The 17479-nt window shown below is 37.6% G+C and overlaps 1 protein-coding gene across 1 annotated transcript in view; it reads right to left on the reverse strand.

Annotated features, from left to right (window-relative positions):
- Luzp4 (leucine zipper protein 4) overlaps window positions 1-17479 on the reverse strand; it is a 64268-nt gene that overhangs the window by 35226 nt on the left and 11563 nt on the right. The window contains exons 3-4 of the mRNA XM_021252179.2: window positions 16716-16834; window positions 13541-13959 (exon numbers count right to left, since the gene is read on the reverse strand). Of these exons, the coding sequence (XP_021107838.2) occupies window positions 13541-13959; window positions 16716-16834 (538 nt within the window). The remainder of the gene's footprint in view (window positions 1-13540; window positions 13960-16715; window positions 16835-17479) is intronic.

The following is a 17479-nucleotide window of genomic DNA, read 5'->3' on the forward strand; positions in this document are numbered from 1 at the left end:
TATCACTCGCCGGTTAACTTTTTTTAAGTCTTGAACCAGCCTGTAATCTGATGTCTCTGGTTTTTGTACTGGCAGGAGTTTTATGAAGACTGACAAGGAGTTAATATCTCAAAGTCTAGCAAACTCTTAATGTGAGGGGTTATCCCCTGTCTGGCCTTTTGAGAGATGATGGGGTACTGTTGAAGTTTCAACCCAGCAAGGAAAATGGGCAGTCTGGTATTATCAGAAAAGAGTAAATTGTTTTGATCCCAAGCTCACCAGTTGCTCACTCCTGAGCAGGCAGTTTTGGACTGCTCCTGTGGCTCCCTGGATGGGAATGCTTTGTGATGAAATCTCTCCCAGGAGAGTTTTTAACACTGACCTTTCAGTACCAGTGTCCACCAGGAAATGGACCTGTTGTTCCCCTATTTTAACATTCACCATGGGCTCCTGGGGACCAAGGGAGAAGGAGACCTGGCCCCCTCATTCTGAATATTTTTTTTCCCAGATGTGGGGAGGGATAGTATCTTGGCAGAGGGCCTGTGGAGGCATTTATTATTTTAGTGTCCTTTTTCATTGTAATAGGCACATTGATTTTTGCCCAATGGCAGGTGTCTTCCTGGCTTTTTACGCACCTGCCCTTTGGGCTTTTTGGGGATGGGTCTTGTGGGGGCCCCTCTGATGGCTGCTGCCAAGATCTTTGCTTGTTGTTTTGTTGACAGCTCAGCCATGGCTGTGACCAATTTTTGTTTTTTTGAATCTCTATTGTCAAACACCTTTTGAGCTACTTTTAACAGTTGAAACGTGTTTATTTTTTGGGAATCTCTTTAATTTTTGTAATTTTTAAAAAATATCAGGTGTAGACTGAGTAACATAAGCCAAATTTATAGCTCTATTGTTTTTTGGAGCAGAGGGGTTGAATGGGGTATAAACCTGGAAGGCCTCTGTGAGTCTCTCCAGGAATGTAGTGGGGGACTCTTTTGGTCCCTGTATTATTTTAGTGGTTTTTGACAGATTTATGGGTTTTCGAGCTATTGCTCAATCCCATTTAACAAGTTTTGGTGAAAAGTGATCAAAGCTTGTCTCCCACTTGAAGAATTTGGATCTCATTTAGGCTGCTCTGAGGGGAACCCTTGCTTTAGCAATTTGTGGGCCTCTTCCTCTGAATGACCCCCCCCATAAAACCTTTTTAGCCTCAAACCTAATCTTGTCCCGCTCTTCAGCAGTGAACAGGTGAACAGGGTCAATAACATCTCAGGTCAGTAGATGAGTCTTAAAGATCGACTCTGTCAGGGAAATCAGAACCTGGGACTTTTTAGAGAATAATGAATTTTGGGTTTTTTAGTTGTAGAAGTCAGAAGTGGAAAAGGGAACATATATCAGGAACGGGAGGGTTTTTGGTCCTGCTCTTTTGGGAGGAGGGGCCTTCCTCAAAGGCAAGAGAATCTCTGGACTATATCTTTTTGAGGTGGTGACCTCCCGCTGGGATCAGAGACATTCTTGTATGGGGGGGAGAGGTAGCAGGAGAAGTAGAGAAAGAAACAAGGGAGTTGGGAGCAGGCAGGTCTGGATGGACAGGAGAGGGGGGTGGGTGAACTAGGGTTATGTGGAGGTGTATGAGGGAGGACTTTCTCAATCTGACTGCTGCAGAACTGGCTGTTGTCTCTCCGGAGTTTGCGCACAAGAGGAACAACAGCTTTGAATAGGCCTTTGCAGTACAGGCCTTTAGCCACGGAAGAGGGTTCTCTACTAGAGTAAAACAGGAGTCAATGTAAGGGAACTGATTGGGGTGTTTTGGCGAGATGGTAACAACCTATTAAACTGCTTGAACCAAGGCAAGGTCAAGGGAGCCCTCAGAGGGCCTGCCCACACCAAAAGAGGACCACTCGAGCTTGCAAAAAGTGTGAAGTTCGTCTTTTGACATTTTTACTCTATAATCTTCAGAAAATCTTGAGGAAAAAAATTTAAGCATGCAGACCAGGGGTGTAACAGGTTGTGAAGATGATGACCCCCATGGTAGAGAGACTTAGGGTAGGCAGGAGATACCTAAGAATAGGAGCTGCAAGAACAAATAAAAGCAGAAGATGTCCAGACATAGAGAAAAAAGCCTTACTGTTTATGAGGTACACCCTTGAACGATGTTGCAACAGACAAAGGGAGGGGGTGTTCCTCTGTGGGAGGAACCACTCAGTTGGTTGACCAGCCATGGGCCTCTCAGCCACTTTAAGGACTATCCAGGTTTTAGGGTGATTTATCTTGTCGCAAGAGCACCCACTTGGCCTTTCTTAGACGTGTCCACAAAACCACAGTTAGACCTCATTCAAATCATTCTGAGGGAGAATTCCCCTCTTTGTCATGGGACATGGACAGAACAGTCTATAGTTTACACTGTCCATTATCATTTATTCACCCATTTAAACAGCAAACATTCAGAGGCTAAAAAATTCCAAACCCATCCCCGGGGATTTACCAGATTGGCTGACTTGCAGCCAGACCAGACCAGACCAGACCAGAGGGCACCTCAGTCAGCATCCTGACCTTAGGAGGGGCCCGGGGAATGCCTTCATCAAAGACTTGTTCCCCACCAGAACCAGAAGGATCCTTACCAGACCAGACCAGATGGAATCCAGAAAATTTGGAGGGTTTCTCAGGTGTCTCTGAAGTCCCCTCAGTGTTGAAAGTGAGACTGTGGGCCCCTCAAACATCTCAGGGGGTGCCTCCCCTATAGTTTGCTGCCACAGATGGGAGGGATCACAGGGAGGCCAGTCCACCCATTGTGGCCATCTTGCTGGGGCCTCCAGCTGTTATGGACAAGCAAGTTAGAACAATGGAGATGCACCACACTCTGTGTCAGATTTGAGCCCATTTATTAAAAGCTGGTGGTTAAGGGGGAGGGTAGGGCCCAGAAAGTTTCCTAGGCAATGGAAAGCAGTTTGATTTTTCCTTTGAAATTACGCTTTTAGTTGGGGAGGGCTCAGGGGAAAACAAGCAAAATCTTATGAAAACAAAATCATGCCAGGTTGGGGGGGACGCACAAGAAAGTTTTACACACTAAGTGAGCTACAAAACATCCTGAAACTACAGCAAGTTTCCTGCCAAGCAAGGTGTGGGTTTTGTCCAAACACAAATGCTTTCTCCAAGCACAGATACAAACTGGCGTTGAGGCTCAAAATGCAGCCAGGTTGGGTATCACAATCTCAGACTCTTAGCTTCCAGAATTGTGAGAAATTCCTATTGTTTAAACAACTCAATCTGTGGTACTTTGTTATTGGAGCACAAGCAGACTAAAACAATAGTGGATTGAGAAACTACAGCCCACTTTCTCCCATAGAAACACCAAGTTAACAATATATAGACTAAAATACCTCTATGAGAACTCTAGTGTCTAGCTGAGAGTCTATAGCACCAAAGCCATTATAAAAGCAAGAAGAGATTCCAGTGAAAGTGGTAGGAAAAATATATGGTATGTGGTGTACTCACCTGTGGTCCTTCCCACTCAGAGTAATTGTGAGGAAACCACCACACTGGGATGCTTCCCTTGGCATGGAGACAAAAGAACACTCGTGTGTCCAACATTCTAGCTTGTCCAGGGGCTGGCTAAGGAACTGGTTTCTGTTGTCTCTGACTCAGAGAACTGAAAGAACTGAAAATTAAGTTTGGAAGTCACTGAAAATAGTGACAAGCAGCATGTTAGAGCTGCACTTTATGGACAGATGTTAGTGTGAATGAGAGATTGGATATGATTTGAAAAGTTCTAGCACCTCTACCTAGGTTGACTGGTGAAGGTCTTGGCATGCACAAAGCCAGTATGCAAAGATCGTAGGACATATTTATTCCTTCAAATGTCCAAATTCCAGCAAAAATTTACAAAGCATACAAAAGGGGAAGGCATGACCCAAACAAAGGAATAACAAAATGCTCAAAAGTGACTCTAAAGATACACAGACCTATAAGTTGCCTGACCAAGAATTTAAAATAACTGTCATAAAGATAGTGAGTGAGCTAAAGAGAACACAGACAACTAAACAAACTAGGAAAGTATACATGAACAAAATGGGAATACCAATGAAGAGACAAAAAGTATATGAAAGAATCAAACAGAAAATCTGGAACTGAAAAACAGTAACTAAAATGAAAATTTCATTTGAGGGGTTCAGCAGCTAACTTGATTAGGCAGAAAAAGAATTAGTGAGACTGAAGGCAGGTCATTTGGAATTATTGAGTCAGAGAAGCAAAAAAGAAAAAAGTGAATGAAGTAAAAAGAGCCTAAGAGTCATGGGGCACTACCAAATGGACCAATATATTCATTATAAGATCCAAGAAGACAAAGGTAGAAGATGACAAGAGAGCTAATTTGAAAACTTTCTAAATCTGAGGAAACAAACATACACAGTCAAGAAGCCAAGAAAACTACAATTAGAATAAATCCAGAAAAATCACCCCAAGACTTAATAAAATCAAAGTGTCTAATATTAAATACACAGAAAGAATATTGAAACTAGTGTTATGGTTTATATCTAGATGTTCCCCAAAAGCCTCATGTACTCTTGAACAGGGCTTTTGGAAGATAAGTGAATTACAGATGCTTATAGATTACTTGCTATTAGGAAGTGGGGACTGTTTGGAAGAGGTGGATCACTGAAAGCATGGCCTAGATGGATTTATCTCCCACCCTAGTTCCTCCTTTGCTTTTTCTCTCTGCTTCCCTGCTGCCACACCATGAGCTGCTTTTCCTCTTCCGTGTTCCTCTGCCATGCTGCCCTGTCTTGCAGCCAGGAACCTATGTACTGAAACCTTTACAAAAAGGGCCAAAACAAACCTCCTTTAGTTGTGGGTGTTTGGTGTCATATCTCAGTGAGGAGAAAAATGACTAAGATGACCAAGAGAAAAGTGACTCATCCCATACAAGGGAACTTCTGTAAGATGATCAGTGGATTGTTTAGCAGAAACTTTACAGGCCAGAAGACAGTAGGACGATAGGAAAGGAAAACAAAACTGCCAATTAAAAGTACTATATTTGTCAAAATGGTCCTTCAAAAATGAATGGCAGGGGCTAGGAGTGTAGCTCAATGGCAGAGCATGTGCTTAGCATGTGAACGACTATGAGATCAAACCCTAGCACCCTCTGCAAAAAGAAGAAATAAAGACTTTGTAGATAAATAAAACCCAGGGGAAGCCATTACCACTTGACTAAGAAAATCCTGGGTCCTAATAGCTTCACTGGTGAATTCTACACGACATTTAGAGAGGAACTATTGCCACTACTGTTTAAACTCTTTAATGAAATTGAAAAGGGAAGCAATATTCCCAAATTCATTCCTGGAAGCAAGCATCACCTTGATCCCCAAAGCAGAGAAAGACCCAACCAAAGAAGAGAACTACAGGCCAATCTCACTAATGAACATAAATGCAAAAATACTCAATAAGATACTGGCAAATAGAATGCAGAAGATCATCAAGAAGATCATACACCCTGATCAAGTGGGATTCATCCCAGGGATGCAGGGATTGTTCAATATACACAAATCAATAAATGTAATACAATATATTAATAGAGCCAAAGACAAAAACCATATGATCATCTCAATATATGCAGAAAAAGCATTCAATAAAATCCAACACCCATTCATAATAAAAACCCTAAGAAAATTGGAATATATAGTCTCTATCTCAACCTGATAAAAGCCATCTATGAAAAACCAACAGCCAATATCATACTAAATGGTCCAAAATTGAAATCCTTCACACTGAAATCAGGAAAAGACAAGGTTGTCCACTATCACCACTCCTGTTCAATACAGTTTTGGAAACATTAGCCACAGCAATTAGACAAGAGAAAGAAATAAAAGGAATAAAGATAGGAAATGAAGAAGTTAAACTGTCATTATTTACACATGACACAATGCTCTATATAGAAGACCCCAAGAACTCCATCAAAAGTCTTCTAGATTTAATAATCCAATTCAGTAGAGTACTGGATACAAGGTCAACACAAAAAAGGCAATAGCTTTCCTCTACACGAAAAACAGACTCACTGACAAAAGAACTGCAGAAACAACTCCGTTCACAATAACATCCAAAAAAATGAAATACCTAGGAATCAACCTAACAAAAGAAATCAAAGACCTCTACTCTGAAAATTACAGCACTCTGGAAAAAGAGATAGAAGAGGATATCACAAAATGGAAAGACATCCCTTGTTCCTTGGTAGGAAGAACCAATATAGTGAAAATGGCCATACATCCAAAACTGCTATATAGATTCAATGCCATCCCAATTGAAATTCCAACAGCATACTTCACAGACCTTGAGAAAACAATCCAAAAATTCATTTGGAAAAAGAAGAGAACCAGAATAGCAAAAGCAATTCCAGGCAACAAAGACAAGGTAGGGGGAATCACAATCCCCAACTTGAAACTATACTACAAAGCTGCTGGGATAAAAACAGCATGGTACTGGCAAAGAAATAGATCTGAGGGCCAGTGGAATGCAGTAGAAGATGCAGAAACAACTCCAGACACACTCAGACACCTCATCTTTGACAAAGGAGCCAAATACCCTCACTGGAGGAAAGATAGCTTCTTTAATAGATGGTGCTGAAAAAACTGGGTTTCATCTTGCCAAAGATGAAAACTAGACCTATATCTCTCACCATGTGCTGAACTAAAATCGAAATGGATTAAAGAGCTAAACATTAAAAAAGAAACACTAAACCAGCTGGAACAGAGGTTAGGTAGAACTCTTGAAGAGATTGGCATAGGAAAAGATTTCATGAACAAAACCTCAGTTACCCATGAACTAGCACAAACAATCAACAAGTGGGATCTCTTCTTATTAAAAACCTTCTTCACAGCAAGAGAAATCACCAACAGTGTGAAGAGACAATCCACAGTGTGGTAAAACATTTTCACCAGCTGTTCCTCAGACAAAGGTCTACTATCTAGAATATATAAAGAACTTAAAAAAATCAGACCTCCCCAATTCAAAGGTCCCATCCAAAAATGGGCATCTGAAATGAACAGACATTTCTCAGGCAAGGAAGAAGGAATAGCAAATAAATATATGAAAAAATGTTCAACATCACTGGTCATTTGAGAGATACAAATGAAAACAATGCTCAGATTCCACCTCTTCCCAGAAACAATGACTGCTATCATAAATCCACCAATACCAAATGCTGGCGGGGCTGTGGGGAAAAAGGAACCCTGTTCCACTGTTGGTGGGAGTGTGGACTGGTTGCAACCACTGTGGAAATCAGTATGGAGATTTCTCAAAGAACTAGAATTAGAGGTCCCATTTGTCTCAGCTATTTCCCTACTGGATATCTTCCCAAAATAATTAAAAGAATCATACCAAAACAATATATGTGCACCCATGTTCATAGCAGCACAGTTTGTAATAGTGAAAACTTGGAAATAGCCCAAATGCCCTTCAGCTGGTGACCGGATAAAGAAAATGTTTTGTTTTTTGATAATAAAATGGAGTACTACTCAGCTATAATGAATGAGAAATTAGAGACATTTATAGCTAAATGTATGCACATTGAGGTGATACTCTTAAGAGAAATAAATAGGACACACATATGTAAATACAGAATAGTTTCTCTGGTGTGAGAAACAGAAAGTGTAAATAAGGATCTAAAGGCATAATAGATATTGTGAAATAGGCAGAAAAGGTCCAAAGGGGAAGGGGAAGTGGGAGGGACTGGAGAAAGGAAAGAAGGGAATGAAATTAATATGAGAAAAGGAAAAAATGGTAACAAAGTCTTTGTAAATAGGGCAGGGGTGGAGACGTTGAAGGGAGGGCCTGGGAACGGGGAAAAAATAAGAACCAAGATAGGTTATGTAAAGGTACAAATTTACAATGATGAATGTGATTATATTGTATACCTAAAATGTACCAATATAATTAATTTTTAAAAAGATAGAACAAGATATACTATGCAAATGGTAACAAAAAGAGAGCACAAATGGCTATATTAAAATCAAATTAAACTTTAAAAAATATTACAAGAGACAAAGAAAGACATTATGCAATAATTAAAGAGAGAACTTATCAAGAAAATATAGCAATTATAAATATCTATGTGCCAAATCTCCATGAAGAAAACTGTGACAAAATTGAAAAGAGGAACAGACTGACAGGAAGACAATAATACTAGTATACCTCCATGTTGTACTTTTAATGATTGGTGGAACAACCAGCCGGAAGATCAATAAAGAAATATAGAACTTCAAGAATGGTATAGACTAACTGTACCTAAAAGACATATGAAGAACTCTCCATTCAAAGATAGGAGAATATCTTCTCAAGAATGCTTGGAACAATCTCTGGGACAGAACATATGTTACGTCACAAAGTAAGTCTTAAGAATCCAAGAAGACTGAAACCATACAAAGGATTTTTCTTTTTCTTTCTTCTTTTTAATAATGGTGATTACACCCAGTGCCTTCACAGTGAACTACATCCTCAGCCCTTTTTTTATTTTGACACAGGGTCTGGCTAAGTTGCTGTATTGCCTAGGCTGGGCTCAAACTTACAATACTCCTGCCTCAGCCTCCCACAGTGCTGGGATTATAGGAGTGTGTCTCCATCCCCAGCTCTCTTCTCTTCTCCTCTCCCTGTCCCTGTCCCTCTCCCTATTTCTCCCACTCCTATTTTAAAACCAATGTTGAAGACTGAACCCAAGACCTCACACATGCTAGGCAAATGTTCTACCGCTAAACTATGTCTTCTGCTGCAAAGTAACTTTTCTCATCTCAACAACACAAGGAAATATATAATATATATTATATGTAATATGTAATATATATAAATATATGTAAAAGTTAAATAGCCCATGCTGAAACAACCAATAGGACATAGAAGTTACAGGGAAATCAGAAAAGACCTTGCAAATGAAATGGAAATGAGAACTTAACATATCAAAACTTATGGAATGCAGCAAAATTAGTGCTAATAAGGAACTTTATAGCTGTGATGCATATACTGTATTAAAAAGATCTTAAATGAACAATTTAACATCTATATCCCAACAGACTAGAAAAAAAGACAAACTAAACTCAAAGATAGCAGATGGAAACAAAAGAGATAAATGAAATAGAAAATAGAATAACAATGAAAATAACAATGAAAGTTTAGTTTCTGAAAAGTTCAACAAAGTTGGCAAATTGTTGACTAGATTAAGAGAGAAGACTCAAATAACTGAAAGTAGAAATGAAAGAGGATACATTACAACTGATGTCACAGGAATAAAAGGGACTGTAAAAGAATATTATGGATAATTTTATGTTAAAAAATTTGACAGCTTAGGAAGATATAAATCAATATCTAGAATCACACAATCTACTGAGATTTCTGTTCATAAAGAAATAGAAATTCCAAAAAATCAATAATGAGTAAAAAGAATGATTCAGTAATCAAAACCATACCAACAAAGAAATGCCCAGAAGATGTCACTGGACAATTCTACTCAACTTTTCTTTTCAGTACTGGGGGTCAAATCCAGGGCCTTGTGCATGCCAGGCAAGCACTCTACCACTGAGCTACAACCCTTGCCCCTTTACTAGACATTTAAAGAAAAATTAACACTGAGCCTCTCAAAATTCTTACCCAAAATGGAAGAGGAAGAGGAAGGAACACTTCAAAGCTCACTGAATGAGGCCAGCCCTACCTTGATATTAAAGCTAAACAAGATACTACAAGAAAACCACAGAGCACAATCGTGAATGAGCATTGACATGAAAATCCTCAACAAAATACTAGTGAACCAAATTATACAACTTAGTAAGTGGGATTTATTCATGTAATGCAAGGATGGTACAATATACAAAAATCAAGTAATATAATGTCATATTAATAAAATAAAGGAAAAAAGAACATGATCATTCTGCATTAGTGTAGTAAAAGCATTTGATAAGATCTGTTCATCCCTTTATGAGAAAAATTATCAGCAAACTAGGAATAGAAGGAAACTATCTCAACATAATAAAGGCCTTTTACGAAAACTGATAGCCAAAATCATATTTAATTATGAAAGACTGAAATGTTTTCCTCTAAAACCAGAGAAAGGAAAGGATGCTCGCTTTTACCACTTCTATTCAACATAGTATTAGAAGCTCTATACAGATTGATTAGGCAAGAAAAAGAAGTAAAAGCCATCCAAATTAACCAGGTGTGATGGTACATGCCTGTAATCCCAGCACTCAGGAGGCTGAGGCAGAAGTATCACCACAAGTTCAAAGCCAGTCTTGGCTACATAGTAAGTTCAAGGCCAGTCTGAACTACATAGTGAAACTCTGTCTCAAAAAAAGCATCTAAATTGGAAAGAAGTAAAATTCTGATTTTATATGTAGAAAACCTTAAAGGTTTTGCATACAGACACACAGACACACATACACATACACACATGATATATACATTTTTCCAATGCTAGAGATTGGACCTAAGGACCTTATGCATGAAAAGTGCGCATCCTACAACTAAGCTACATTCTCAACCCCCCAAAAGCCATTTGAACTAATAAATAGAATTAGCCAAATTTCAGGATACAAACAATATGCAAAATCAGTTGCAGCTCTGTATACTACCAATGAGCAATTCAAGGCAGAATTTAAGAAAAGGATTCCATTTATAATAGCATCAAAAAGTACAAAATACTTAGGAATAGACCTAACCAAAGAGATAAGGTAAAAGACTTTCAGACTGAAAACATCACTCAAAGAAATTTTAAAAGACACAAAGAAATGGATAGGGATCCAGTGTTCTTGGATTGTAAGACTTAATACTGCGAAGATGTCCATGCTACCCTAAATGATCTACAAATTCCACGTAATCCCTATTGAAATCCTAATGGCATGTTTTACAGAAACAAAAAAATCATCCTAAAATTCATATGGAAACTCAAAGGACCCTGGATAGCCAAAACAAAATTCAAAAAGTAAAACCAACTTAGAGGGCTCATGCTTTCTCATATCAAAACATACCACAAAGATGCAGTGATTAAAAAGCATCCTACTGGCATAAAGACAGACAAATAGACCACTGGATTAGAAAAGAAAGCTCAGAAATAAATCCTGATGTATATGGTCAAGTGATCTTCAACAAAGGTGCCAAGACCACACAACTGAGAAAGGACTCTCCTTTCAGCAAATAGTGTTGGAAAAGCTGGATTGTAAGCAAAGGAATGTCTTTCTGTCTTACACCATGTATAAAAGTTAACTCAAAATGAATTCAAAACTTACCGATATGACCTAAAACTTAAATTCCTAGAAGAGGGCTGTTGATATAGCTCAGTGATAGAGTGTCTGCCTAGCATGCATGAGGCACTGGGTTTGATCCCCAGCACCATTAAAAACAAAAGAAAACAACCCTCCTAGAAGAAAACATAAGAGAAAAGCTTCATGAAGTTAGAATTGGCAGTGATTTCATGGACAAGACACCAATAGCACAAACAACAAAACCAAAATTATACAAATAGGACTATATCACAATTTAATTAATTAATTTATCTGGGCTCCTGGGGATTGAAACCAAGGCCTCATGCATATTAAGCAAACGCTTTACCACTGAGCTGCATCCTCAGCCCTATGTCATCATTTTAAAACCTCTGTGTACCAAAGGGCACAACCAACAAAGTAAAGACAATCCACATAACAGGTGAAAATATTTGGAAATCATATCTGACAAGGGATCTAGAATACATAAGAACTCCTACAACAACAAAGACTCAAATAACCCGATTAAAATGGGCAAAAGACTTAAATGGATATTTCTAGCTTAGAAAAGCTTTCATCAGATGAACAGGTCAGCTAATTTAAGATGTGCAGATTGTGTCTCTCATTTTGTGTAAGTTACTTAGTGGAGGTACAAAAAATGGGTTTGTTCTGCTATTCTTCTCTATTTATCAAGCCAGCCAAAGAAGATAGCTGACTGTCAATGTAATATCAAGAAAGGGGAGGGGAGATAAAATTATTATCAAGTGTCTTTTTTCCCTCAGTATTGGGGATTGAATCTGGGGCCTTCCCCTTGAGCTACGTTTGATGACTCTTTCAAGTACTATTTATTTGTGCTGAGGAGATATATATATATATATATATTGGTACTGGGGATCGAACTCAGGACCTTGCACTTGTGAGACAGGCAGTGGAACCACTGCGCTAAATCCCCGGCCCTAAAATGTAGTAGTAAAAGATAATGGAAAAAATTTAAAATAGTTGTTTATTATATTTTAATTTGGTTTTTTGGAGTGCTAGGGATCAAACTTAGGACTTTGCTCATAAAATGTATTTGGAAAGGTATGGCAATATATCACTGGACAATAATTCAAATGAAATTTTCAGTGCTTTAATGACAGTCTTATACCACCTGACAAAAATTAACATGCAAAATGAAGTACAATGTGAGAATCCCTAATAAATGCAGATATTCAAATTGCTTGTCACTATTGTCAAACATGTTTTAATTTTGCATAACAAATTATGTATGTACTGCTAATATAAGTGGGGTGGAGCCTTTATATGAAAGTGATGTCTACATCAGATATTGAATGTACATACAATAACCAAAACACTCATTTTAGAAATATTTTAACTGAAACTGGCAATTATGTGCAGTGGTTAATATAAAGTCAAAAATTTGACCAGACAATTATGATGCAAACTGAGGCCAATCACTGAGAAACTCAAACTAAAAATAAATATTCATAACAAATTACAATAAAATGCCCTGTGGGTTTTTTGTTTTTTGTTTGTTTGTTTGTTTTGGGTTTTTTTGATACCGGGGATTGAACTCAGGACTTTGCATTTGCGAGGCAGGCGGTGGAACCACTGAACTAAATCCCTGACCCAAATGCCCTGTGTTTTTAAAAAATCCACAGTACTCTTTAAATTTCTCTAGTTCTTTTGCTAGGATAGACAGACCTATCCTACTAGTTTCAGAAGGCAACAGTAAATATATATAATGTATTCAGAATATATTCAGGAGGTTAATATTGCATCCATGGAGAGAATAGGCATCCTGTCCTATGGTCTGATTTGAGGAAAGCTGAAAAGTTCAGCTGGCCAAAGACATATCTATCATTTGTCTGCTAAAGACACTCTGAGGACTCTTTAGGAAAAAGATAAAGAAGGGAAACACAGAAATTCATTACCATAAATTATATATTATCAATTTAGTATTATTTGTTGTTATATTAGCTTTCTACCAGGTTGGAAGGTCCAAAGGGAATAGGATACTGAGTCAATACATTCTGATTTTGGAGTAGACCTAGTAGGAAAGGCTAAAAGTACATGGGATTCTGCCATGGAAAGCAGATTCAGACAAAATAACTGAATGGAACACCTTGGGAAATAGGATGACAGCTAGAAGACATGAAAAGTTGAAAGAACATTGATAAGGATGTACATATCACCTCTGTTCTATTAATACTTTTGTCCCAATACATGTCTGTTGCAACAGGGAGATATTTATCTACTAAAATATAGAAACTCAAAGCATGCCTTTACCTTTCCACATTACCCAACACACTGTAATTATGATTAAGTATTCATTGTATATTTACCCGTCAAATTGAGAATCACTTTTGAATGATGTTTTGAATCTTCTTCCTGGAAAGTATCTTCCATATCTCTCTGACTGGCAATGAGATCTCTCTGATTGACCATAAGATCTCCCTGAGTGGCCATGAGATCTCCCTGAGTGGCCATGAAATCTCTCTGAGTGGCCATGAGATTTCTCTGAGCGGCCATGAGATCTCTCCGGGCGGCCATGAGATCTCTCTGAGTGGCCATGAGATCTCTCCGAGTGGCCATGAGATTTCTCTGAGTGGCCATGAGATCTCCCTGAGGGGCCATGCGATCTCTCTGATTGCCCATGAAATCTCTTGGGTTGATCATGAGATCTCTCTAAGTTGTCTCGATTTCCTTCCGACTGTTGCTCTTTTTCCTCCAATTGAGCCTTATAATCATCGTTGCATTTCTCCTGCAAAGGACCCCGATTATACAAAACATATGAAACATATACTCTATGATTTGATTAAGTCATAATGACATTTTTCAAGACCATTTCTATAGGAAACAGTTTCCTCTAGAATTCCACTGTCCCTACTTTTTATATACCAGTTCTCAAAACTAACTTGTAGAATAGCTCCGATGTTCCATGTCATTGGCACAAAGAATATTATGCATATAAATTAATAAAAATATGGAATATTAATAGCTTTATGAATTTGAATATATCCAAAAGTCAATTCTACCTAACATTTTCTAGATCTATATTTTGTACTAAAGAAACAAACTAATTATGTGACTTTTGTTGAGGAGAGACAATATTTAATAATGTTTTATGGTACAAATCCTTAGGATCAAAGGAAAGTTCAAAATCATACCAGTTACTCTGCCTGATTTTAAAAACCATCTTTTCAATGTAAATAAATAATTTTAAAGAGAAAAACCAAGTAAGGGGAAAAAATCTACAAAAGGAGTAGAAGGTTGTCATAATACTGTTTAAGTAATTTTACCTGGTAACAACTCAGCCTTTCTATCTTTTCAATTTTTAAAGCAAAAAGGCTGTAGAGCAAATCAATCAAATATAAATAATGAAAACTTGACAAACCTCTGTGATGGTTCATAAAAGTTTAAGTGGATAAAGCCATGTGGACTGTGCTGAGGAATCAGGCTTTATACTAGTAAATGTTATCTGACATTTACCTACACAAATGTTATCTGATATGTTATTTGGAATTACAACTTTCTAGTATAGCATTGCCAGAAATTTAAAGCAACTGCTAGTAGTAGAAAAAGCACCAGCACAAAGAACATTATGCACAGAAAACTTTAATAATTGCTTTGCTAAAGAATAAAGCTATAGCCACTCTGCAGCACTTCTCTAAAAAAACTTAAATAAGTAGGTTGGGTGGAATGCACATGTACCTCTTCTTTGCAAGTGACTAGTGTTGGGAGCACAGTGGTTCATCAAGAACGATAGAATTGAGGCCCAACTCCTGTGGACCTTTCCACTGGAGATTGCAGTCTTTTCATAAATACTTACATAAAAATCTTTTCAGGGCTGAGGGAACAGCTCAGTTGTAAAATCTATGCTAACCCTGTGCAAAGCCCTAGGTTCAATCCCCACCACTCCCCAGAAAAAAAATATTTTCATCAAGTTGAGTGCCACAGATTTCCTACCTTTAAAAAACAAAATGCACATTAGTTTTCTTTCTGTATAAGCAAGCAGAAAACCTTCTATGAAAAAGAATTGTTGAATAAATACAATTGTGTCCTACAGATATGATGATTAAATTTTTGGGGGGAGGGGAACCGGGGATCGAACTTAAGACCTTGCACTTGCAAGGCAGGCGCCGGAACCACTGAACTAAATCCCCAGCACTTGATAATTAAATCTTGCAAAGTACAAAACCAGCTTATTAGAATTGCAAAGCATCGTTGAAAACTGTGAGTATTCAATTTATTGGTAAGATAATTATACTTAAATTTCTTTACCGTATTTTTCTGGTGAGTTCTGCTATACTTACAGTCTTAAGTTTCAAAAGTATAAGTGATATAAAGATGCTTTCAATTTGAAAATAGTTTTACATTATTCTGTTTAAGCATTTTTGACTGTAGCAAAAGGAAGTTCAGTTCTTCTTTACAAACTTTATTTTTGAAAAAACCCTCATCCTATAAGGCATGGATCAAATGCTATCTCTTCCATCAAACTTTCTCAAGTCCCCTCCATCAGAATGAATTACTACCTCCCTGCAATGTAGAACATAAACCCCTATTACAATATTTATTGCCTGACATTACATCTCTTTCTTCTCTTTCTCTTTCACCACCATATACAATTATTTGAAGCCAGCTGCTCTGGTACTATAGTGTCTGCATAGAGTAGGCACTGAATTAGTATTTGTTCAATCAATTTAAATTAATCCTTCAAATATTTGAAAATGCAACATGTTCCTTTCAAAAATAAATAAATGGCTAGACTGCATTTACATAATTTGACAAAATTAATTTAAGCTTCCAGAATCGTCACCTTTTTTTACTATGATCATATAACATCTTAAGAAGAATCCATTTCTATGCCAAGTTGAAACATTAACACCTTTTTGTCCAGTGACCAGCTCAGCTATTCAAGTTTAGAGGTGATGGATTGTACTACAGTCTGTCCCACCTGTTGATTTCAGATTGTATTTCATATCCTACTTCACCTGACTTCTTGTTTTTACAATTAATACACAAGGCCACTAAAACTACTTTTGTACTATAACAAAACTAAAGACTCTGTACTGAGGACAAAAATGAGAATGATTGTATAGACTAAGTGACAATGACCAATAATCTATTTTACCATTTTAGAAATTCAAACTTTATAGTGATGATTGAAAATAGCAAAAATTAAAATGTTTATTAAAACAGAGGGGTAAAAATTCAACTAACAAATATAGAATTCAAATTACGTTCAAGACACCGTGGAAGAATACAAACAAACAAACAAAAAAACCTCGGCTCTCAAAATAATTTAAAATAATTCTTTTTTATTTGTCTTTTGAAATGGGGCCTTGCTACATAGTTCAGGCTGGCACGGAACTCACTATGTAGCTCAGGCCAGTGTTGAACTAGCAACGATCATCCTGTCTCGGGCCACCATACCCTGCTTAAAATAATTCTCAATATTAATAAATACATGTTAAATTTGGGATCTTTTCTATCAGTTAATTCTTGATATTTATTTACCTGCTTTTGTAAAGGCTGCTGGTTTAAAGGGCTTTGTCCAGATTTGGATACAGAATCTTCTTCGCCGGATTTGGATTCGCTATCATTATCACTTCTTTCCTTAGAGTATTTTGCATGTCCTTTGAAAAATTATTTTTTTGTATTTTCAATCAGTAAATTCAACATATATTTCCAAAATACTATCTATGAGCTCATTTTCTAAAGCTATACATTTAGGTTTTGCAAGACATATGATATTTAATCACTCTAATATCTAGGACTCACTAAATTTTAGAATAGTCTTTACTGTACTATTTCTAGGGTATTATAGCTTGTATCTACATGTTCCCTCAAAGCCTCAAGCACTCATAGGCTCATAGGTGGGGCTTTTCAGAATTGGCTGGATCTAGGGTGTGTGCATATGGACGAAGGGTGTGCGATATCTGGATTAGTCCACTGATTGGATTAACATAGTTCTGGGTGTGCTTGAATGGATTTACTGAGGAGGGAAGCTCCACCCTGTGTGTGGGTGGTACCATTCAATAGACTTGTAGCCTGGATGGAATATAAAGCAACAGAAAGAAGGCAGGCTCTCTGCTTCCTGCCCACCCTGCCAAGAACTGTTTGTCCTCTGCCATGCCACCCTGTCTTGGAGTCAGCCACCTATGGACTGAAACCTCTACAAACTGTGAGCCAAAATAAACCTTTCCTCCTTTAACTTTGTGTGTTGGGTATTTTGTCTCAGTCATGAGAAAAGTAACCAAGGCATAGGGTAAGTTTTTTTG

The sequence above is a fragment of the Heterocephalus glaber genome, unplaced genomic scaffold (assembly GCF_053883595.1).
Source record: "Heterocephalus glaber isolate CG9 unplaced genomic scaffold, H.glaber_assembly_v1.0 deba00001732, whole genome shotgun sequence".
NCBI classification, from domain to species: domain Eukaryota; kingdom Metazoa; phylum Chordata; class Mammalia; order Rodentia; family Bathyergidae; genus Heterocephalus; species Heterocephalus glaber.